Genomic DNA, 26,454 nt, shown 5'->3' with positions numbered 1-26,454 from the left:
TGAACTGAGATGGTGATTGGAAGCTATTATCATTAGAAGACACAAAGATAAAGGCACATTCCTCATCCCATATGCTAGGACAAATTTGTACAATAGCTCCTTCTTCCCTAGTGCTATAAGAGCATGGAATGCGTTGCCTGAGCTAGCCAGGAAAACCAGTGACTTGGCAGAATTTAGGTCATTGGTTAATATGCATGACTAAATGCATAACGCGTAGGACGTAATCATCTTCTTTATTGAAGTAACGTCTGTATTATATAAGAAGAAGAAGAAGTAATACTGAACTTAAAGTGTCTAAGCCGTTTAGATAAGAATTGAGGGATTTTGTTTTCCCGATTGTATGATTACAATAAAACTCTTCTTACAATACCTCCTTCATTAAGGGTGGAAGAATACCCCTCTAACGATTTCCCTAGAACTGTAACAGTTGATATAGCTGATGAGAAAAGAATAACTAGATCGTTGGCCACACGGGGAACACTGTAGTTTGACCGTAATTGTTTTTCAAAGCAAAAAAAAAGAAATAATAAATATATATATAAATTTGGTTGGAGACTATATCTTTGGCTAAATCTAACATGGCGTAGTCAGCCGTATTACCGTAACTATGCGATAACAGTAAATTTAAATTTGCTTCAATTTTCAATTTTATTGAATTTTTTTAGGTGGTTATATGTTTACGTAAATTTAATCTAGATTACATTTACATATCTACATTCTAGATCTAGAGCTTTAGGTCAAAAAAAGAGACCACTTTAAAAAAAAAAAAACATCTAAAATAACAACTGAAACATAGTGATATAAAGAAATAGATCTAGATATACCTATTTGAAAGCAATTTAACCTGTTTTTTTTTTATTTGATACAGATGAAGAAAACTAAAGAATCTCGGAAGTTGGATATTACCATAGCGGAAATTTTTGAGGATGCTGCAAACAGTGATTATTCGAAGGTGCAAATGTAAAAAAAAAAATATAACATTTTTTTAAAGCATTCAAATATTTGACAACTTAAAAAAATTATTACACTAAAGGTTTTTTTTTTTTTTGAGTCCATGGGCATGCCAGGTATACGCCAATATTGAGAGGTAACTAGGGATAACTAGTCCAAAGATCAATGAAGAGTACAATATTTCACACTTCTACTCAGTCCCATCGCTGACCTATATCTTTTGTCACTTCCAAAGCAGACATAACCGTTGTCCGCCAGTGGTAGATTTAGGTTTCGTCGTCTACGTCTGTTGTCGGAATTTGATTTTCGTTTGGTCTCAAATGTGCATACTGCAGCTATTTAATGACGCGACTGCTGTGTAAGAAAATACAAGTAACCGGAATAATTGCGTAAGGGGAAAGTCCTTTAGAAGAACTGGTTTGGCTATTTTTGCAAAATGTTATATGTTTAGAAGATTAACTCTTTCTCTCCGTACTTATTTTCCACGTTCCGGTGAAATTATTCATTTTGCTCTTTAATGTTTTACTACCCTGTTATGATTAAACTTCAAAAACGTTTTGTATTTTATCAGAAAATGTTATAATAGGCATAGAATTATATAATACTAATTTAAGTTTAAAAAACCAAAAATGTAATGAGGTCAAATCAACGTTGGTATCGTCACTGGGAGATAACGAATTAAATAATATACAGTTATTCCTTATGTAGGCCCTAATGAAGTGGCTTCTATTGTAGCATTTTAACTCTACATTATCGAGCTGGGTCCACACTTATCATCCCACATGGGGAACGATCGTATGCCAAACGCGATCTTCTTTGGCGTAACGGAGGTGCTCCCGCAAGAGCTATAAAGATCAACTCAAGAGTCGTGTCGCTCTCACTGGCATAGGGGAAAGTAACTGGCAGCAGAGGGCGTCTCAAAGAGACAGTTGGAGAGCTCTTACAAATTCACCGGGACATACATTAGAGACACTTGTTGAAGACAGGCGCAGAAGACGAAAAGAAAACTCAAAAAGACCCCTCCCCCCCAGCGGACAACGGCTTTGTCTGCTCCAGATGCGGGAAAATAAGCAAGTCGCAGTTGGGTTTGCATAGTCATTTGAAACATAGCACTATCCTTAACCTTCGGAATAAAAGACCTTGCCCAATTATTACATCATTCAACACATCAAGTATATATTTTTATTGTCATATAAACATTAAAGAAGTATAATAATCTTCATTGTATTTTTCTATTTCCAGATTTATTTTCGCGATCCTTCTATGTCTTTTGGTGCTGCTCAGCTCCTCGATTGTAAGAAACAATAGAAAGCTCATTCAAACGACACATCTACACATCCACCTGAAACCCAAGTTTCCTGAGTCCGCCTCTCCGGCAGTTCCACGATGCCAGCCAATCAAAAACGTCGTTTTCATCAAGACACACAAGACCGGAAGCTCCACGATAGCCAATATCATGTTCAGGTTTGGCCTGAGACACAACTTGAACTTTGCACTCCCCAACACAAAGCTTTATACTAAAGACTTTAATTACATGTCGAAGCCCGGGGAAGTGATGACAAGGGACTTTTTTTATCCCCTGCCCGACAACCAAGAGTACAACATACTTGCGCATCATTCTATCTACAACAGGACCTTCTATCATAAGGTCATGCCCAAAAACACGACCTATATATCAATATTGCGAGAGCCCTTCGCGCAGATGGTATCCACGTATGAATACTACAGATTTGAAAAGAAGTTCGTGTCCATGTCTCCTGAGCGCTTTAACGCTTCAAATCCTATCTCGTCTTTTTTGGAAAATCCTTATATGTATACTCAGAGCGGTACAAATTTTACCTACATGAGAAATAAGCAAGCACAAGATTTGGGTTTTATGCAGGAACATCTTGAGCCATCCAAATTTAAAGAATACATAGACATTTTAGACAAGGACTTCGATCTTATTATGATACTAGAATATTTTGACGAGAGTCTCCTGATCTTGAAGCATCAACTCTGTTGGGAACTAAAGGACATCTTGTATATTCCTGTCAACCAAAACATCAGAAAAAGAAAATGGCCCTCCACGGATGAGGACAGAGCAAATCATAAAAAGTTTAGCCCGATAGATTATACGTTATATAATCACTTCTTATCAAAATTTACAAACTCATTGTCGATTCAAAAGGACGAGTTTTTTCAAGAACTTAAATATTTTAGAACTGTTTTAAAAGAGGTTCGATTTAACTGCATGTTTGGAAGAACGTTCACTGTACAAGCAACGAAATGGCACGGGGTTTTTAACTTTACAAATCAGGATTGTGAACTGTCGAACATGCGTTTCCGTCAAGCCGTCGGACTTTTGTATAGTCGGTCAAACATCCCTAATTATAAAAATGCGCACAAACTTATTGAGAGAAAAGGCATATATAACATTTAACCTGAAGCCCTTAAAAAGAAATGGGCGCTAAGGTATAAATCACGAGACTCCACGACAATCATTTTCAAACTTTTTCTCAGGTTCTTGTCATTAAGTGTTCGAGCACTCTCCGATTTTTTGTGGCTCAGAGCAAAGTAAAAAAAAAAGTGAAATATTGTTTGTTACGATCAACAGACCTGGTAAACATTGAGTCATATTAAATACTAGCCGTAACTAGCCGGATATAACCCGCAGACCTTTGTTTCTGTATCACGGATCTAGCGCAATGTTCACTTACATAGCTAAGATAAAATAATGTGAAAATTGGTTTAGCCAATTTGTTAAAAAGTTTCGTTCTTCCATAAAGATAGGTTTAAATACTTTTTAAATTATTTTTAAGGCCTTCTCGTTGTGGGAGATCGGCCTCCTCCCTGATCCAAGTAACATTCATGCCAAATTTGATTAAGATTGGTCAAACGGTTTTGATTTCTATTCGAGACATACTTACATATATACTCCTTACTTGCTTTATATACTAGATGACTTATATTTACACCTAGCCGGACATGACCCGCGGCCTGCAGGCCTTAGTTTAGGTATTACTGATCTAGTGGACTGGAGTTGGATCTATTTTGAACATGTCCAATGTTCCCTTATCAATTATTCTTTTATTTCGCCACTAAAATGAAGCAGAGTATTAAAATGGGTATACTAGTTTAGACGAAATATTGATACCAAATATAAAATAAAAATACTGTGAAAACGGGATGAAAACAGGTTTGTTAAAAACTTTCGTCCTTTAATAGAGATATATTTTAGGTATTTTTTTTATTATTTATAGGGTCTTCCGGTTGTGAGTGGGGCATTAAACATACACTACGGTCTCCATCATAATCTAAGGAACTGTTATGTCAAATTTTATCAAGATTGGTCAAACGCTTTTGATTTCTATGCGGGACATACATGCATCTCAAATAGTTTTATCTAGTCCAAATCTAGTTCTTCTCTCAAAGTAAACTTTTTAAGTGACCGAGTCAACATCGCGATCAAAACTCTTGTCAGGTAGATAGGCGGCTTATACCATTCAGCCAAACATCGATGAATACTTAGATTTAAATATTGTTTCGTGTGAAATATCTACTAGTTCATGTTTTACACGCAGATATTCATGAAGTTTGACCTCGTCATTAGACCACGTGATGGGACCTAGTTGAAGTGTCCAAAAAGGGATCGAGATAAATCCCTTTTGTGAACCTTTGACCCGAGAAATGATTCTAAGACTTAAGACTAAGACTTGCTTTATTGATCCTTACGGAAATTTGTTGTGATTACAAGGACTCGTTTCTCATATAAAGACAACACAACAGAAAAATACACATAAATACAACAGACAACATAAAGAGTTCATTCAGCGACTACACACAGGTATCTTTCGTGTTCCCTGATCAATGAGTGGCGGTGATAGAGTCTGACCGAGTGAGGTACGAGACTTGAGACATTATCTCGTGGCCAGCATGAAGGGTGTGCTTGTCATCGACCCTTCTGTCTGGAGACCCACATCAATTAGATGCTCATCTAATCACGTTCGACTGTTCATGGGTCACTGTCCCTTGAGCCAATACAATGGGCTCCTCCGTCCCATGCGAGGAAAGAGGCCTAGCTCACGAGAGGACAAAAACTCAATATTCCTATTACGTACATCGCGTTCCGGAGAGGAAACATCACCGCTCGTATGGTCTCGGCTGGTGAATGGTTCGAGGAATCGGACAGGGTTAGCAAGTCTTCTTCCATCCTCACCACGTTCAGGTTTGCTCGCTAGAGCATAACTGTGGTAGCCTACAGGGGTTACAGGAGGTTATGTTCACTCTCGTTCTTAGCCTATCCGGTTCCAGGGCGGACATTTCCACAATGCTCTATTGACTATTGGAGGCGCGGTGGCTGAGCGGTAAAGAGCTTGGCTTCCGAACCGGAGACCGGGATTTTGATTCCTGGTGAAGACTGTGATTTTTAATTTCGGATCTTCGGGCGCCTCTTAGTCCACCCAGCCCTAATGGGTACCTGACATTAGTTGAGAATAGTAAAGGCGCTTGGTCGTTGTGCTGGCCACATGACACCCTTGTTAACCGTAGGCCACAGAACCAGATGACCTTTACATCGTCTGCCCTATAGACCACAAGGTCTGAAAGGGGAACTTTACTTTTGTTTTTTTACTATTGACTATTGCATAACGCGTAAAGAAAAAAAAACACAGGGTGGTCTTCAGGGGCGGGCTGGGTGTCTAACCCGGCCCGGGCATTTCTTTACAATCCTGCCCACAAATTGTATATCATATGATGGACCTCCATTTCTAGGTCTACCTGTCCTCAAAATCATTCTGTTAAGTTAGATAATGTATCGATAACTGAACGCATGCATACAATGAACTCTGTATTTTTTTAAGAAATATAGTAGGCCTTATGTGGCTTTTTAATAGCTAAAATTGGGGCCCTAAAAGGATGAATTCTAATAGTAGCACTATCGACGGATGTACACTATTACATTATTTCGAAAAATGTGTTAGATTAAATGGCCCTCATTCACCAACCATAAACAAACAACATTTAGCCACGTGGTGCTCTATCTTTTCTATAGGCCCTATAATTTGCGATCTCATGTTTAATTCATGATGGTTGTCACGTGACAGTTTTTTTTCGTTGTTTTATCAATAAGATCACGTGACTAAATGTTGATTGTTTACGATTGGTGAATGAGGCCCATTAGCATTACGCTGTAGTGTAGAGTCTGTAAAAGATTGATTTTTTTTTAACACGGCGCTCAGATGGCCTCTTTTACAAGAGAATATTATTAAACCTTTAAGAATTTAATACGTTCTAACTTCTATAGTGGCATTCATGAGGCCTTTTAGGTGGCCCTACCAGCCCTTTTGGGTACCGACCCATTTGCCCGAATGCCCATATAGCCAGTCCCCCATAGTAGGCTTGTCATCATACAGTACACGAGCCCTACACGTGTACATCAAACTGACTAGTTCATACCAGAAAGTCGGACAAAGAGTCTGCTTACTTATGGGCAAGAATTGTGTGTAACTATTTTAGTGTAAAATTCTTGTATCCTTGTGTATATTCTTGTCTAAGTTGACCAATGTGTTATTTTCTTGTCTGACCACTCAACATACAAAAACCACTATTGCATAATGCACAAGGGAAAAAAAACGCAGTTGTCATCAAGGACTATACACAGCGGTACACTACGCCTACACGCTTAGGTCATTCTGACCAGGTTGTTGAACTCAGCCGGGCAGTCTATTAGTGGTATAATTTTGTTTTTATAGAGTTATCCTAATGCTCTTATCTACATAGGGCCAACTGAAGATTTAGACCTAGATCTCAATAATATTATTATGCTATTATATGCTTCGGCTTCATCTACGTTTTAAGCTATAAAAAGGGTGTACTTTATGTTCCTGCAGTAAATAAATATTGTTTACCGCAAAGGAATTGATTAAAATCACTGAATATTGACCTAACACGCTTATTACATTTCCACTATAAACGAACAGAAATTAAACACCACCACGTGACTGAACAACCCCATTCATAATATTGCTGCTCCGTTCACGTACATATATATTGGCTCCATAACTTCTACCACCATCTTACTTTAATAATCCCTCTTCAAATGCAGACTGTGACTCAATAGTTGTTAATTGCATAATTGTTGATATCGTGTACATGATCAGTGAAGAGGGATGTGCGTTTCAACCGCTACCACATGTTGAAAAGTTTTACACATTTTAATTGAACTTTTTAGTTTGTAACTAAACAAAAAATCAATTAAACTATAATTTTAACTAATTTTTCGAAATAAGCTTCGGCCTTAATTAATTTTTTTTCCAGTTAAGCTATAAGTTTCTAACTTTTTAGTTTACTCTGGCCCAACTCTAATCCTAGCAATGGGACTAGCGCAGCTTGCCGAGGATGACAATTGGCTCTAATCGCACGTATCTTCAGCAGTAAAACGCTTTTTTGGAATCGAAATATCACTAGTTTTAGTCTGAAACCAGCGGCTTAGCAACAATGGCGCGACGGGGCTCATTGCGCCGGGGCCCGTGTCTCATATAGGCCCAAAGGGGTCATTGTAATATGGTCGTTTATAATTTGGTAAAATAAAGTTGGGTCAATGAATGACACGACACTGTCACTTGTAAAATGTGGTACATCAGTGATGCCCAAAATACGGCCCGCGGTCCAGATCCGGCTCGCGAAGTGGTTCTATCCGGCCCGCCGAAACGTCAATACAAAGTTTAGACAAATCCCCCCCCCCAAAAGGTTGAAAAATGAAGCTTTACCTACGTTAGGGTTCTCATTTTCTAATGCATTGGTACCACCACATTGAACACTTTAATGGGAAATGTACCAGGAAAAGTGAACGGATCTTTACTTTTTGTGGAACATGATAATAAGCCAACATATTTGTTTTTATAAAGAACGTGTGGCTGTTTAAACACACAAACACATATGAACAGCATTATGAAACAAATATGGCGGCAAGACAAGAAAATGAGTCGGTGGTAAGACTTGCTAACATGTTGCTCATATTTGAAGTAGAGAAATGAAGTCATTTTCCGAAACCTCAAAAAAAAAAAAAAAAACATTCCAATATCCCATTAATTAATGTAATTACTACATCCATGGGTTTCTCATAAAATTAGTTAAAAGTCAATTACATTTTGTTTAGTTCATTTATTTTTTTTACCTTTTCGGTCATGTGGCCCGCGACACGAGTGTCGGAAATTAAAATGGCCCGCTGGTCGAATTAGGTTGGGCATCACTGTGGTACATCATTAAAATTGTCTTTTTTTTAAATTGTGCTTCATAATTATATCTATATATTTATATAATTATCTTATTCACTCAAGAGTTTGGACGAGAAAAAGAAGTAAAAGAAAGATCACTCTCTTAATTCTGCAAGTAGGACGAACTAGAGTTACGCCACGGATAATAAGTGAAATTTAAGAGATTGTATTAGAAAATAAATTCGTCTTTGCATTTTATTCATTCTTTACTACGTGCAGAACTACTTTACGAGCCTTGCGTCTAGCGAAGTCATACAACCCCCTCCCCCTCCCTTTAAACCCAACCACTGGGTTCAACTCACTCAAACACTATACGAAATAAAACAAAAAAAAAATCTATTTAGTCTGAATTTCGATTGAAAAAAAAATAGGATCAAGTTTCTTAAAGAAATATCTTATTTGTTAAGTGAATACATAAATGTATGACTATGTAGTCTACAAATTTTACATGTATATTAATGGTTTCTATTGTTTCTGAAGAAAAAAGAACAGAGAAAGGATATATTTATTCAACTATTTTGTCCATGTTTTATATAGCCTATGCTTTCAACATAAGTTATAACTTAGCTTTGTTTTTCTTGAAGAATGTACATTTATTCTCCTTATTATATCTATATCTATATTAATACTGGTTCTATTGGTGCTTAAAAAAAAAACAACGAAAGATATATTTATTCATCTAATTGTCCAGGTTTTAAAAGATAAATCCTATACAGACACACATTTTCGATAAAAGTAAACATCGTTGTTTTCTTTAATTATAATGTACATGCAACGTGCTAGATATTTGAAAGGCTTTTACAGTACAATGTCGTTTATGCGGATTTCAAATATCCGAACCGTCTTTTTTTTTTTTTGTTTACAGTAATAGGAGGCGCGGTGGCTGAGCGGTAAAGCGCTTGGCTTCTGAACCTGGGACCGGGGTTCGAATCCTGGTGAAGACTAGGATTTTTAATTTCGGGATCTTCGGGCGCCTCTGAGTCCGACCAGCTCTAATGGGTACCTGACATCAGTTAGGAAAAGTAAAGGCGGTTGGTCGTTGTGCTGGCCACATGACACCCACAGAAATAGATGACCTTTACATCATCTGCCCTATAGACCACAAGGTCTGAAAGTGGAACTTTTTTTTTTTTTACGGTATCTAAGTAGTCTTGATGGTATGCAGTGAAAGATCAGCAATTTTATTTCTAACCCTAAAAGTAGGCTACTACGTGTAACGCTTTGTTTCCTCCTGTATATTTCTACTTGAATTTAATGTTTACGCGCTGTGCTATATCCCCATACATTGTTAGTGAAATGGACCGTTTAACTCTTTCTCTCCTAACTGACGATACCAGCGTTGATTCCACCAGAATTTGGTAAATAATTACGGAGAGAAAGAGTTAATATTCCGAATTCAGTTATATGGACCACCGATTATCTGAATTGTTAAAGTACATTACACTATACTTTTGGCGGGAAAAAGGAAGATGCTACAGATCACGGAGTAGGGACACTGTACCAGACAGTAATAGTGATATCGGTGATATAAGCTCGGTGTCAAATAGAGTAAAGGACAAAATTCATAATCTGGTAAATTAAACTAAAAAAGAAATGTATAATTATGTAAACTGTATATATATATATATATATATATATATTGGTCCTATATATAAATTAACCAAAAACATTTAGTCTCGGAACGAGGCCCTTACCTCTGAGTATTTAAACACCCCCCCCCCCCCGCCGCTCTCCATAAAAGAAAAACAAATCTGCTACTAGTTGTGTGTGGTCTGTCCTCCTTACATGTCGAGATCTAAAAAAAAAAAAAAACTATTGAAAATCATGTTTTACCTTATTTCGTAGCTTGGCGTCTTTAGTAATGTCGTGTCATAGCTATTCCAGTAATGGATTAGAGATTACTATGCATTATTCTAACTAATGACGTCATGGCTATTCAAGTAGAGGCTTAGAGATTACTATACATTACTCTAACCAACCAATGTCACCATAGCAACTCAAACAGAGAATTATATATTTCTATACATTAAGTAATGATTTTCTCTATAGAAAGGGTACACATTTAGACATTTTTTTTCTGCTATTCATGTCTTTTCTGGCTAATTTTTTTAATCATGCTAAATTGTTTCATTATTGCAACTATGGTAATTATGTTTTGTTGTTATTATTGATGTTATTGTTATTTCCAAGATACAAAATAAAAAGAATGCAAATCATTTTGAACTTTCTTGTCATTAATCTTTGTTTACTATTATTTAAGGTTACTAGAAGTCCGACAAATTGAGGATATGTCCTCTTTTTGATGTCTCGTCCTCCGTCCGGAAGGACTTGGCCTAAATTGTGAAAATGTATGTGTTGTTTACTGCAATAACATAACAGTAATGTCAGCAACCAGATTCAGTCCTTCATATCACTTGGTTTAAGTTAATTGTAAAAAAAATAAATGAGAAATGGACGAGCTCTCATCCAAATCACAAGAAAGATGACGCTTACTATAAGCTATCCCGACAAGACCAACGTCTAATCTTTCGACTCAGGACCGGATACAACAGAATGCGACAACACATGTACCGGAAGCTGAAAATTGGAACCAGTGAAATCTGCCCATGTGGAGTATCACCAGAAAATGCCGACCACGTCCTCCAAAACTGCTCTCTCTACCAAGAGGCCCGTATAAGACATTGGCCCCAAATCACCCCGATAGAAAGAAAACTATATGGAGAGCTCCCTGGTTTGGAAACCACTGCGCAGTTCATCTCATGTATTGGTCTAGTCATCTGAAATCTCCAACATAACAATGAGAACGAAGAAGAAGAAGAAGACTTGGTTTAAGTACATACACTCACCCTCAGAAGAAGTTAAAAAGTAAAGTTTCCCTTTCAGACCTTGAGATCTATATCTATCTAGAACAGCGCTTCTCAACCTTTTAAGCTCGGCGACCCCTTTTTAGAATCCTCCACTCTGCCGCGACCCATCCCCCATACACAGCAATAGAAAAATAGACAAAAACAATCCTTATTTTTGATTGTCTTAGGCGACCCCTGGCAAATCGTCAATCCACCCACAAGGGGGTCGCGACAACAGGTTGAGAACCCCTGATCTAGAAGACGTACCGTAATGCATTCAGTATCTAAACGAAAGCGGTACTGATGTAACAGACATTTAGATCTTCTTGTTTGACTAGTAGGCCCCAAGAAATTTGAGATCAATTGTCGAACAGATGGATGAAACTTTTTTTTTAGAAAGCTTAGATTTATATAAATTCATTTTGTTTGTCTAGTACAAAGTTTCAACATGTTATTTTTCCCATTTCCCATTTTCGGTTGAAGTTTAAATTTTTGTTTTTCTTGCCTTTCGTTGATTACAAAAGAAACGTTTTATGGATCGATTTATTGAAAGTAATTAGTTAATTAAAGAGTGGCGATTTAGTAATTTAGTTCAATATCGAAAAGGGAAATAAACCTTTGAGTATTTAGATGTATGGTTGTCAATGTGGATTTCTTCCCCTTAGATAAGGTTTCCTTTTTTTTTTATAACTACGTTATTATATTTTGTTTATGTTCTCTTTGCGATGTGAGTTGGTAGGTAATAAAAAGGAAATGTGGAGTTCTACCCCTTAGATAAGCTTTGGATTTGTCTTTTTTTTTAATAGTGTTTTATTTTTTTTTTTTTTTTTTTGTCTTGACAATCTTCTTGAACAAAGGTTTCTGTATATAGTATTTACTACAGGTCATTACCCAACAGGCTGTTTAATTGAAACCAGTCAATCAGATTTATACGATTGTAAACTAAAAACAAGCAAGGTATAAAAAAATACATTTGATCGTAAGATTTTTCTTTATATCGTATGATTTGCACCAAGTGACAATGAACTAGGGAGCAGCTTCGGGGGGGGGGGGGGGCGCGGTGTCCGATTTTATTTTTTTTTTGGGGGGGGGGCGATTTTTTTTTTAAATTAACCAAACCTCATGAACATAATAATAGCAAGAGTGTACATTATTAATATATATATATATATATATATATATGTGTGTGTGTGTGTGCTTCTTAACATTTTACTATTTACGAAATACGAAATCATGCAAGCAATGTCGACATAGTTGACATTGACATTTGACCGCCCCCCACACACTCAAACGGATCAGGGATCACATGGCTACTATTAGAGAGGGGGGTGGCTGCTGAGTAAAATCGCTCAGTCAGGTGCTAATAAATTATATACATTATTCAAATTACTAAATAATTAGTTACACTAATTGAGAAAATTGCTTCTGTGTGAGAGCATTATGATGCACATGAAAAAAGGAAGGGGAGAGTTAGGAAGAGAGAATGAGAGCAAAGAAGAGAGAGAGAGAGAGAGAGAGAGAGAGACGATAATGGACGGAGAGAAAAGGAGAAAGAGTGAGATAGAGAGGAGAGAGAGAGGGAGTAAGAGAGGGAGTGAAGGAGAAGGGGATACAGCGAAGAGACAACATGAGACAGTCAGAGAGACACAGAAAGAGAATACGGCCCGTTCCTATTCAATGTAACATATGCTAAACATTTTTTTTTATTTAATCAGTGGAGCGTTAAATGCGGGCCGTTTCCATTGTTTGTTTGTATTTAAATGGGATGGGTAGTTTCCGTCCAAAGTAAACAATATATAGCTTGGGAACTAATCAAGTGGCCGGTGGGTAATGCTAGTACATTTTAAAAGCAAACGAATTATACAAGCGTTTCTCAAGCTGGTACTTGCCCACCAGCTAGGGGCGCAACATCCTCTCAAAGGAAAGCGACGTCCTGATAAAAAAAAGAAAAGGAAAGGGGGCGAAGCCGGTCAATTTAGTCTTCAAAGGCAAAAAAAAAAAATTCATTTAAAATATCAACCCATGTTTAAATAATAGCCAAGTAAAACAAGAATAAAAAAGAATATAGTTCAAAAAATGTTTGTTTCATCTTCTAATAAAGACCTATTAAAATCTACACCCTTTTCGCGAAAGGCGTCTGCAAAAAAAAAAAAAATTCGACTTAATACTCAATGAAGACTTTTCCAAACGTTTCTGTTAACAAAATTCTTCGCAAATGTATTGCGTCAGAATGGTCGAAATTCTTACAAACAAATTGACATTGTTATGTTGAAGATTTTTTGTGAAATAAATTCCGAAAGAAGACATCTAACGTAACACCAGGATTATCTTAAGACGAGCACGCTTATTGCAGACGTACGTGCGATACATTAGTGCGATAACCTCAAAAGCACAGTGGCTGAGCGGTAAAACGTAAAGCACTTGGCTTCCCAGTGAAGACTGGGATTTAAAATTTAAAAAATCCAACAAAGCAATAGGATTTATTAAAAGAAATTTCTATAAATCAAATAAGAACATAAAACTAAAATGTTACTTAACCTTGGTTAGGCCAATAATAGAATATGCATCCTCCGTATGGGACCCCTCAACTCAAGAAAACATTAAGAAACTGGAACAGACACAAAATAGAGTAATGAGATTCATAACAAACGAATATTCTCATTTGACTAGAGTAACGCCTTAAGTAAAATCACTAAATTTAGAAAGCCTAAATTGCAAATATATCAAAGCCTTTTTTTAGTGAAAATTTTAGATAAATCCGAGTTTTAAAAAATTCAAACAAACACACCCCGCAGTCCCAAAAAAACCCAAATGACATAAAGAAAACTTAAATGAACAACAGCTTTGTCTGCTTTAGTTGCGCCAAATATAGAGGTCGCGATTGAGTTTGCGTAGTCTTGTGAAACACTTCGGAATCAAAGATTGTAATGTGTAATACACAATTGTATGACACATTTACAGACGAATAAAAAAAGATTATTATTATTGAACTGATTCATATTTTCATTCCATCATGGCACTTGCCAGGGTCGAACTTCGTTATAGGGAAAAATAATTCTTTGAAATCCGTTTAACAGTGTCCACTGGGAAATTTTCTGATCACGTGAGAGGTCATCTACTACTGCCCTTTCATTATAGCTTTTAGACAGCGCTACTTTCATGCTTATAGCATGCTCAGAGCTCAGAGCGCTGTGGTCCAAGCTCATTTATGGACCAGTGGGGGAGGGGGTATCTGGGAGAAGGCGCTCAGTAAACACAACTCTGCTCGACTCGGGCCCCCTTCGTAGCCAAGCCAAGTTCAACCTCTCGACCACGCTTCCCTTTGACAGGTAATAGGGATCATTTTAGGGATGCATACTGCTACGAATGTTTTTTGCGAGGTCAGTCGTCATTATCCCCCCCCCTCTGAGAAACTTTTGCCCATTCGAGGCCATGCTACCTTCTACCTCGAGCGGCTCGGGTACAGGTAGGACATTTCTGGCCGCCTTTGTACTTGATGTCTACTTATTACCGCAAAAAAAAATTACATCTTTATCCACCGATTAATAATTATTGTGATACGGCCTTGCCTTGTAGTTGTTGATGCCTGTATGACTTCGACAGATTACCCTGGAAATGTCTGAGTTTCTAGTAGGGGTGTATTCAATGTAACTAAATAACACGGGGGAGACGCGGTGGCTGAGTGGTAAAGCGCTTGGCCTCTGAACCGGGGTCCCGGGTTCGAATCTTGGTGAAGACTGGGATTTTTAATTTCGGGATCTTTGGGCTACCAGGTCTAATGGGTACCTGACATTAGTTGGGGAAAAGTAAAAAAACTTTGGGCTAGTTCTTACTATAGACAAATGGCTCGATGTACTAAGGGTATGATTCTATGAAGGGCGTAAATTAATGCCCCAACTGTAGATCCTTACAAGAATACTAATATTATAAAAGTACACTTAACGAAGGATGTAGAAATTAGTATTTACTTACAGCAAAAAATGGGTACACATATAATATGGATTACAGCATCATCCGTACTAACTGTGCCCAAATTAAATACTTCCGGAGCGTCTAGATTAGATGCAGTAATAGCTTATATAAGGGTATCATGAAACAACATAGCGTTATCCCATATATTCAGTACATAATAATATAACGTCTCCTTACGCTTGGCATAATAACTGATACACAATCAAAAGCACCCTACTCAGACCAGGTCAGCTCTCCAACTGCCCACAGGAAACCTTACTGTCCCCCCTTGAAAACCCTGTGCCAAAACAGTTCACCCACTCAACTACTAAAATAAACAAACACACACACACAATCTCACCTCTTACACACCCCCGCTCTTGACATTGGTCCTTGTGCTGGCCACATGACACCCTCGTTAACCGTAGGCCAAAGAATCAAATGACCTTGACATCATCTGCCCTCCAGAGCACAAGGTCTGAAAGGGAAACTTGACTAGCTAACACGGGACAAAGCTCACACAATTAACAAATAAAAAAAACTAAGTCCAAACCGTTTTTTTTAATACTGAAAAGACCACAGGCGAGTCTCTCTGTCTACAAAATACGTAATCCCTATGAAGTCTTAACACCAACCGACTATGTTTACATAAATAATCGCTAACCCAGTTAAGTTGTGACGTCACTAAAGTCGCGTTCAATGTCTGTCAACTATGGTGCGCCTCTATACAAACTTTATAATACTAACTAAGTGTCTCACATAATATATCGCTGCCACAATTTTAAATAAAACATTGGCTCACAGGTCAACAATAAACAAACATCAGCTACCACTGACATCAAGGTGGAAAACAACCTTTTTTATTATCTTGAACGAGTGCACCTATGTGCACCATATCAACAGAAATCGAAGCTGTTAAATTTGCCAAACAAGCAAAATACAAAAAAAAAAAACTTTAAAAAAGAAGCTTATATTAAGTGTATCAATAAGTTTTCATCAGTAATGTAATTAAATTTGTAATAAGCTTCACACGACAAACTATAAAGGGGAATAATTCAGCTAATTGACTTCAGTCAAGTACTATTTCTTTCCCTTGGAAAGTGGACTTATTCAGCTTATACTACGCTTCAGTCAAGTACTATTTCTTTTCCTTGTTTGAGATACCAAACAAATTAATTTATTACCAATAGCTTTTTTTTTTTAAATTAATAATTGGCTAATTTTCATCGGCCCCCGAAAGGGAAAAAGACACTATTAGTTTTGTGTGGAAGGTCTGTCCGTCCGACCGTCCGTCCCGTTTAGATCTCGTAAACTAAAAAAGATAGTGAAAATCCGACATAATAATATTTTAGGCCATTCAAAGTTCTGATGCAACTGTCTTTGTAACCATGTTTTTAAATTGATTTTTGTTTTGTTTTTTTTTTAAGTAAAAAAAATAATTTTGCAAAAAAAATTCAGCTATAATTGACATTGGCTGTCGGAAAAAATAACGTGTACAAAATTTTCGCCAGACAGACAGACACACAGACAAACAGAGCGAGTTGATATAAGCTTTGTAAAAATAATTTGCTTTTACCATTCGCTTATAGTCTTGATTTTTTTAAGTGAATCAATAACTGGATCAATAACTGGATCAATAACTGGATCAATAACTGGATCAATAACTGGATCAATAACCATTATAGGCTCAATAAAAGGACAGCCATCCCTACTGTTTTAACAAGCATCAATGTAATGTCAATTATAAACTAATTTTTCACACACATTGTGTAGTTGCTCATGCATTTCTCCTATGCCTCTGTTCCGCTAGCAGTGGCGCAACTAGGAATTTGCAATCATTTTGGGGCATGACCTCTTTGGAGGCCCCTGTATTTTAAGTAATTTTTTTTTATATTTAATGTAAAAAAAAATGTCGAACACTCATTTGGGAGCGCCCCCTCACGTGGGGGCATAAGGGGATTTTTTTTATTCTTCCCCCCCTCTCCCCCCCTCCTCCCCCCCCAAGCTACGCCACTGTCCGTCAGTGAACCAAATAGACAATTAAATTACCAGGTGTTGCCACAGCTTTAAAAAAAAACAACAAAAATTAAAAAAAAAACTTTCATGAATTATATACAATTCGCTGACACTATCATAATTATTACATTACCATTAAATGGTAATTATTACCATTGTACAGCTAGGTCATAGTTAAAAGGTCATAGCAACATGAGCTCAATACGTTGAGGAGGCTAAAACAATATTGAGGTAGATATTATGTAAAGAATAATTGGATATCACCAAAATCAGAAACACAACATCAATTTGTTGTTTATCTAATACTTTCAATTAATGTTTATAGGTGTATACTTCCAAATATAATCAGATAATTTATGTGTTTAGGCTGGTAATATCTGTGCTTAAAGTTGAAAAGTATTGTCCTTAAACAATAAATCCCGAACACAAAGGCGATTAAAAATTTAAAAAAATATTCAAAAATTTGTATGGACGACTTAGAAATACGAGATGAGTTTTATTCGCTTATTTTATTATATATTTACTAAACTTTGGAAACCAAACGGACGACGAAATATCGGTAAGTTCGCTATTTAATTAAACAAAAAAAAAATACTATCTGAAAAATGTAAGAAATAATCAATACACATTGGAGATTTTCTTCATGGTGGATTACTATACATAGCTAGCCTTTTAGTTTATCCGATGGACAAAATATAGAAAAGTTTTATTTCAGAGATTTGAAGTGTATTCTAGATTTCACTATAAACTAAAAATTTGTTTTTAAAAAGTCTCCCCTTTCAGATCTTGCGATCTATGGGGCAGATGATGTAAAAGTCTTCAGTTTCTGTGGCCCACGGTTAACGAGTGTGTCATGTGGTCAGCACAACGACCAACCGCCTTTACTTTTCCCCAACTCATGTCAGGTACCCATTAGAACTGGGTGGACTCAGAGGCACCGAAAGATCCGGAAAATTAAAAATCCCAGTCTTCACCAGGATTCGAACCCGGGACCCCCCTGTTCGGAAGCCAAGCGCCTTACCACCGGGCCTCTTTTTTGTTTTTTTTAAACAAAGTTAGGGACATTAAAATGAAGTTTTGCTAACTGAATAACAAGAAGAACAAAAAAAAATTATTTACAAAAAAAAAACAAAGCTTATATTAAGTGTAATCGTATCCATTAGTTTGGATCAGTCATGAAATTATATGTATGATTGATCTATAATAATAAATCTGCGCGATCAGACATATTTTTACCAATTGTTTGTTGTTTAGTATTTAGCTTTCTTAATGCGCTATGATCCTATCACTTGTCTGGACTAGTGGTAAAAGGGGAAGGGAAGAAGGGGGTATCTTGGAGAATGTGTATATGATCCTTTCTTCTTTAATCTCTGCTTAATCAGAGATTGGGTGTGGGAGAAATAATGTGTGCAAACTTTTTTTACCATAAATACAGACAGACAGTCATGTTCGAATCCTGGTGAAGATTCGAATTTGTAATTTCATGATCTTTATGGCGCCTCTGAGTCCGCCATACTAATATGGGTATCTGACGTTAGTTGGGGAAAAGTAATGGCGGTTGGTCGTTGTACTGGCTACATGACACCCTCCTTAACAGTGAGCCAAGAGACAACATGACCTTTACATCAACTAGACCGAGTCGTCTGAATGAGGAACTTTACTTTTTTTTTCTAGAAGAAGAAATAGATTTACAATAATAGCTTTAAAATCTATCGGTGTATGCCAGTGACGACGTACCTATGGCCGTGGACCATATCCGGTCCTCAAAAAGTCTGCCCTCATTGCAAAGTCTCAGAGGCCCTTTTCCATTGGACTACACCAGACGATTTTTTGCGGTAAGGGAAGCTTCTATGTCCCTCGAGACGATAAAGGTTGTTTACTGCTGATCTGTGTGCTAGGTCAATGTACCACTCAGTTTTTCTTTATTTTTTGCCAACTTTTTGCAAGGATGTAGTGTGGGCAACACAATGACCTTACGGGTAGAAGGACTTGACCTGAGGACCATTGATCATGTTTAGATCCTTAAATACTTTTTTTTTGGAGACCGTTATCTTTTTTTAAATAATTTTCTGTAACTTAATTGATTTCTTACTTGACATTTGTTTTCCAGTGGAAACTATGGCCGCAACAGTAGGACTACTTCGCCATTGTTCTGGGCTATTCCCCTATGATGGGTCATTGCCAATCCTGGCATCTTTTCTTCTTGGTCTTCCCATCTTCTCCATGTTTTTTTTTCGACTCCTAGCCTTTCTCTTCCCACTGTGGGTTCCTGTCCAGAGCCTGCCATGCTAATCCAGCCTCATTTCTGTCTTTGTTTTCTCTCTTTGTTGGTGTTTGATGGATGGGGGGGGGGGGGGGGTCCAACATACTTCGAAACATCTAACCGCCATTACATGTCGCAATGAGTAGAGATTTTGTTGGGCCATCTATCAGCCATTAAATGTCGCAATGAAAAGTGAATATTTTGCTTGGCCAAATGATAGCCATTAAATGTTGCAATGGATAGGGAATTTTACGTGGCCATCTAACAGCCATTAAATGTTGCAATGGATAGGGAATTTTACGTGGCCATCTAACAGCCATTAATGTCGCAATGGATAGGGAATTTTACGTGGCCATCTAACAGCCATTAATGTCGCAATTGATAGGGAATTTTACGTGGCAATCTAACAGCCATTAATGTCGCAATGGATAGGGAATTTTACGTGGCCATCTAACAGCCATTAAATGTTGCAATGGATAGGGAATTTTACGTGGCCATTTAACAGCCATTAATGTCGCAATGGATAGGGAATTTTACGTGGCCATCTAACAGCCATTAATGTCGCAATGGATAGGGAATTTTACGTGGCCATCTAACAGCCATTAATGTCGCAATGGATAGGGAATTTTACGTGGCCATCTAACAGCCATTAAATGTTGCAATGGACAGGGAATTTTACGTGGCCATCTAACAGCCATTAATGTCGCAATGGATAGGGAATTTTACGTGGCCATCTAACAGCTATTAAATGTTGCAATGGACAGGGAATTTTACGTGGCCATCTAACAGCCATTAATGTCGCAATGGATAGGGAATTTTACGTGGCCATCTAACAGCCATTAATGTCGCAATGGATAGGGAATTTTACTTGGCCATCTAACAGCTATTAAATGTTGCAATGGATAGGGAATTTTACGTGGCTATCTAACAGCCATTAATGTCGCAATGGATAGGGAATTTTACGTGGCCATCTAACAGCCATTAATGTTGCAATGGATAGGGAATTTTACGTGGCCATCTAACAGCCATTAATGTCGCAATGGATAGGGAATTTTACGTGGCTATCTAACAGCCATTAAATGTCGCAATGGATAGGGAATTTTACGTGGCCATCTAACAGCCATTAATGTCGCAATGGATAGGGAATTTTACGTGGCCATCTAACAGCCATTAATGTTGCAATGGACAGGGAATTTTACGTGGCCATCTAACAGCCATTAATGTTGCAATGGATAGGGAATTTTACGTGGCTATCTAACAGCCATTAAATGTTGCAATGGACAGGGAATTTTACGTGGCCATCTAACAGCCATTAATGTCGCAATGGATAGGGAATTTTACGTGGCCATCTAACAGCCATTAATGTTGCAATGGATAGGGAATTTTACGTGGCTTTCTAACAGCCATTAAATGTTGCAATGGATAAAGATAATGATTGGGCATAAAACAGCCATTAAATGTTGCAATGGATAGACATTTTACTTCGCTATTTAACAGCCATTAAATATCATAGTGGAAGTGAAATGACATCAAAATAAACATCTTTTTTTTTTCAAAGGTAAACAAAAGGAAATGTTGCTTGAGATAGAAAAAGACAGTCGAGATCTGCGAAGTTGTCTACTGAGGACATCATGTCGGAGGTATCATTATGGTTTTATTTATTTATTTTTTTTTTGTCTTAGATATTTTAAACTCTGTTTTGGTTTTGTTGATTTTAGAAGTGCTTTGAGCTCACAAAATGTTTATTAACACTTCAATATTTCAGTGAAAAAAAAAACATTATTTATTTTTGTAGAAAGATATTCGATCTTAAATGCAGGGCTCGGATTTCATCCTATTGACTTAAACAAAAAGACGACCTTAAAAAGATTCTATATACCAATGGTCAGGGTTTCTCAAACTATTACTTCTGCCACCCCCAGCGATGACCGATAAAAAAATTAAAGTTTTTTATTATTAACTATTAGAAAGCGAAGGACACTGGCGGAGCCCCCAGCTTCAGATATTTTCCAACATTCTGCTCTCCATAAATGCATTCTACTGACGTGTACATCGAAATATTTATTCTAGTCAAAGCAAGTCAAATTAAGTTACATTGAGAATACAATCGAACGAGCAGAAACTAAATTGTTCGAAAAGCTGCAATGAAGTGAAGTACCTTTGTATTTGATCTTATTTATTGAAAGATCCATCTTAATCAACGAAAGATCCATCTTAATCAACGAAAGATCCATCTTAATCATCGAAAGATCCATCTTAATCATCGAAAGATCCATCTTAATCAACGAAAGATCCATCTTAGTCGTCAAAAGATCGATCTTTATCGTCTAAAGAGCAATCATTGTCTTCGAAAGATATAGGAAAACGTCTTGTAGCGGGCCTATTTATCCTTACATACGTCAACAAGACAATGGTACAGCAAGAGAGATTCGACTTGTCTAACGCGAAAACTGACAATGGTACTCAAAATCGGCCCCTGAAGTGGTCCATCCAGGCTTGTAAAAAGGCAGGTTTCAATATTTTCAGAAAGAACATCAAAACGAAATTCTATTAAAGACAAATGACAGAGAAGAATGGAGAAATAAGGTTGACGGATCTTGTGTTGTGCCCCAACGGTCCACAGACCAAATGATAGGTGAAAGTGAATGTGAAGTTAGATGTCAACCTGGCCTAACTAGTATCTTATAATGAATATATAATTGCTCTATTTGTTTTGTAATTGGACAATGTCTTATTCCTTGAAAAAAAAATAATAATAAATATTATTTATGGTACTGTGTGATTGTACTAAACAATTCTCGAGATATGAGAAACTACTTATTAATTTTTTGTTTTAAATTATGTCCAACTTATATGCATACTAAATAGATTTATTTCTCTTTAAAGTAAAAAGTAAAAATCTTTATGTATAAACGTAGTAAACAATATAACAGAACCTACATAGCTTAACAATACAAATGTAAAACAAATGAATTTTTGACAAAAAATCGAAAACCATTTGCATAAATTTGTTGAAAATATGCTACGTTATCATTTCCAATACTAAAGAGCCTTCTGTGTTTGTTACTTTTTAAATAGTGACTAGTTGTAAAAGTGGTGTATGTTTATTAAAAAACTGCTTGCATAAGTGATTTGAAAAATTAGATTTTTAAATATCAGAAAAGAGAAATAGCCGTTGCATCAAAATTTTGAATGGTCTAAAATACTATAATGTCGGATTTTTACTATCTTTTCTAGTTTACGAGATCTAAACGGGACGTACGGACAGCGAACAGACGGACGGACAGACATTCCACACAAAACTAATAGCGTCTTTTCCCCTTTCGGGTCCGCTAAAAATGTAATTGACGAGTTAAAAGTTTAGAAAGTTTTTGATGAATATCAAAGATATGTATAATTAAAAGCTTTTTTTCTATAGTGCCAAATTGTTTAGATGTCAAAAGATGTATTGATAAATACAATAGAAAAAAATACTCTGACTAATAATAAAATAATATTTTGTTTTATTTTTATTTCAGGACTCTTCTGGTCGTTCTGGCATTGTCAAGCTTAGCTATATCTGTAGCAATCCTAAAAAGCCAACTCCAAGTGCACGCTTTTAGAATTACCCCATTTGAAACGCTTAAAGTTTCTACTCCCCTGAGACAAAAGCCTTCTCCAAGGGCAAGCACATGCCCTCCCGCCAAGAACGTAGTCTTCATCAAGACTCACAAAACGGGAAGTTCCACAGTAGCGAACATCATATTTAGATACGGACTTGTCCGCAAATTAAACTTTGCTCTGCCAAACCGAGCCATATTTCAGAGACTTTTGAACCACATTTCAATTCCAGGCGAGGTGATGACTGAAGATTGTATTTACCCTATACCGGACGGGCAAGAATATAACATCGTGACACACCATGCTGTCTACAACCGGACATTCTTCCAACAGATCATGCCGAAGAACAGCACTTACATTACAATCTTGCGAGAACCGTTTTCGCATTTGAAGTCCGCTTACGAGTACTACAAGATCGAGAAATATTTTGTGGCCAAGGCGCCGGGTACGTTTGACCCGTCCAATCCGATTTCTTCGTTTTTGAAAGACCCTTACTTCTACAGCAGTAATGGTACTAACTTTACGATCATCAGGAATTCTCAATCCGCAGATTTAGGGATCAGGGAGGAGCATCTGGAGACGACAAGGTTTCAAGAATATTTAGAGACTTTGGATAAAGACTTCTCTCTCGTCATGATCCTTGAATACTTTGACGAGAGTCTCTTGATGTTGAAACGCCTCCTGTGCTGGGAATTGAAAGACATCTTGTATATCCCGATGAACGAAAATTCCCGAAAGAGAATATTGCCTTACACTGAGGAAGATAGAATGCTCTATAAAGAATTCAGTCCGTTGGATCACGCTCTGTATTCGTTCTTCAGGTCAAAGTTTGCCTCAATGCTAAAGAGTCAAAATAAAGAGTTCTTTGATGAGCTTAACCATTTTAAAAGCCTACTAAAAGAAGTTAGATTTAATTGCATGTTTGGGAACACGCTAGTCGTTAAGGCCACCCAGTGGCATAGCGAATTTGAGTTCACTGGTGAAGATTGTAGACTGGCCAACATGAATCTCAGAGATGCAGTCGGAATGTTGTACGGTCAATCTTTTACACATCAATATAAGAACGAGAGTAAAATTGTGTTTCGAAGCGAAGGATACGTTATTTAGGATTGAAAGTTCATTTCCTGCTTCGCTGTATCTATTGACTTTCTAAAAGCGCTATCACGATTTAAAACATCGATACTAACTTCCACTATTGACTATCTTTTGTTATTTATTTATCCGCCGATCTATCAATATGATGAGACACTTCAGGACAAAAAAAAAAAGAGAGATTCGACTAGTCTAGATCAAGAACAAGACAATGGTACAGCAAAAGAGATTCGACTAGGCTAACGCAAGAACAATGTAAAGTAGCAAACCAGAACTTAAAATAAAAATAAAAATATTCAGACCCCGACCAAAATTTTTCCTAGTGCCTTTTAGGCTTGGAACGTGTTGCCAGAATCAGACAGGTATACGTGTCCTGCTAGAAGTAGAAGCCTGTAATTAACATGCACGACTACACATGGAATCACGTATGACACAATTATCTTCTCATTTTTTGAAGCAACGTCTGTAATTTATAAGATAACATGAAACCGGTTTTGAGCCTATAGCTTTAGAGGAGGGCACCTGGTTGCAGGCGGCTTGAGAACGAGACAGCTGGAGTCAAAGTCCGCGGGATACTTATTTGAGACCCAAAAGAAAATCTAAATCGACCACCAGCGGAAAATGGTTCTGCCTGCGTTGGATGTGGCAAAATATGTAGGTCGCAGCTGGGGTTGCGTATCCACAGAAAAAACTGCATTCCTCATTACTCTTCGGACTTTTACTAACAAAATTAAAAGGGAAATATTGAAGCCCAACGCAAGGCGTATGTCCACTAGGAGCCTGAGACACGGTGTCACGTGAAGATGAATTCTTGGTATCATGCCCAATGCATACAGATTTATATCATGTCCTAGACGTATAACTTTTGGTCATGTCTAAGGTTTATGGCTGATTCGACCACCTCGGGCAAAAATTATTTCTAATTATAGATGTGGCAAAATATGTGGTCGCAGCTCTGGGACTGCGTAACCACATGTGATGCTGTACTCTTATATTGTATTATTGCTCGATACTATTGTGAATTTTAGGTGACCCCCACTAATTAGCATTTTAGTATACACTTCACTCTGTTGGTCTAGCCACGTGACGATGTGTGGCGTGTTCTAATTTTAAGCATTTTTTTCTTTGCTTGTTTGGTATGTGCTTTATTAGCGGCCTCTGAAAGGTGAAAAGACGCTATTAGTTTTGTGTGAAATGTCTGTCCGTCTGTCTGTCCGTTCCGTTTAAATCTCTTAAACTAGAAAAGATAGTGAAAATCCGACATCACAATATTTTAGACCAGTCAAAGTTCTGATGCAACGGCTACTTTTTTTTTTCCTGAAAGCGAAAAAACTAATTTTTAAAATCCCTTATACAAGCAGTTTTTTTTCATAAAAATACACCACTTTTACAACTATTAACTATTAAACACTGGAACATTTCAGTCTTTTTATTAGGGGAGACCACCGTTTTAAATTTTTTTAACACATTTATGCAAACGGTTGTAGATTTTTTGTCAAAACGTTTTGTTTTTATATTTTTATTGTTAGGTTCTGTAGTTCTGTTTTACTAAAGTACTATATTTACACGCAAACAAATGTTTACTATTTAAAAAAAAATCTTATTAGTATGCATTATAAGTTAAACATAATTTAAGTTAAATGTAAAACTTGGAAACAGCATTTCCTTGCCAAGGCACAAAACACCCAACCACTACTCACATATCAGAGCTGGCAGTCCATGTAATAAATAGTGTATTCTATCTAGCAGTGCATATATCTAATTTGTTGTGAAAAACACTACTTATATATGATTTAAATTATATATAGTTGTATTTTTTTTAATAAAAAAATTGTGTGCGTATTATTTATTTTTGGTAAGGAAAAAATGTTGTGGCTCTTTAAAATTTTGTAAATTATAATTTTGGCTTTTCCAACTCAAAAGGTTGCCGACCCATGAACTATCTCTTATTACAGGGTTGGGCAACCCTATTGTATCGAGGGCCGCATTAAAACAATTTTGGGAATGGGGGGGGGGTGCATATATGTATTCATGTATACATATACATGTAACCTCAACTTGAAAAATACCCTAGCTAACTGTATAATCTCTTGTAATTGATATTTATACTGTATTATATTGTTATAACTCTGCAATGCGCACCGCCATCCAGGCTTGTGCTAGAAGGTGCGCACTGTGGTAGACTAGACCTAAAAGGATGTCAACATAAGAAAGAAGAACGATTTCCGCCCAAGGACAGAGCCAATATGGAGAGACTGTGCTAAGAGAAGATGTTGTTTTGTGTAACTGATTTCCTGTAAATAAACACCTATATCTCGTTGAGTTGCCTCACTTAAGTTATTACAATATATTCACTTTTCATTTTTTCACACTCCCAATTGAGAATTGCAACAAGAGTTAGCCATTTCTAAAAATCAATTTTATGGTTTAAAAAAAAATTGCTAATGTCTTTTTACGTGTCAACATTTCACCACAAATG

At 36.9% G+C, this 26,454-nt stretch overlaps 1 protein-coding gene across 4 annotated transcripts in view; it reads left to right on the top strand.

Annotated features, from left to right (window-relative positions):
- The window catches only part of LOC106079189 (galactosylceramide sulfotransferase-like), a 46,111-nt gene extending 19,827 nt beyond the window's left edge, over positions 1–26,284 (top strand). For 2 of the 4 annotated variants that reach the window (XM_056017631.1, XM_056017632.1), the window contains exons 2-3: positions 869–952; positions 2,194–8,006. In XM_056017631.1, the coding sequence (XP_055873606.1) occupies positions 927–952; positions 2,194–3,373 (1,206 nt within the window). In that variant the 5' untranslated portion in view covers positions 869–926 and the 3' untranslated portion in view covers positions 3,374–8,006. Of the gene's footprint in view, positions 1–868; positions 953–2,193; positions 8,007–17,296; positions 17,580–20,841; positions 20,924–22,801 lie in introns of those variants that run through there. The other 2 variants (XM_056017629.1, XM_056017630.1) reach the window with 2 other exon arrangements.
- The last annotated feature ends 170 nt before the right edge of the window (positions 26,285–26,454 follow it).

The sequence above is a fragment of the Biomphalaria glabrata genome, chromosome 18 (genome assembly GCF_947242115.1).
Source record: "Biomphalaria glabrata chromosome 18, xgBioGlab47.1, whole genome shotgun sequence".
Lineage (NCBI taxonomy): Eukaryota > Metazoa > Mollusca > Gastropoda > Planorbidae > Biomphalaria > Biomphalaria glabrata.
The sequence above is the reverse complement of the archived record's forward strand: the minus strand, read 5'-3'. Positions and strand labels throughout refer to the sequence as shown.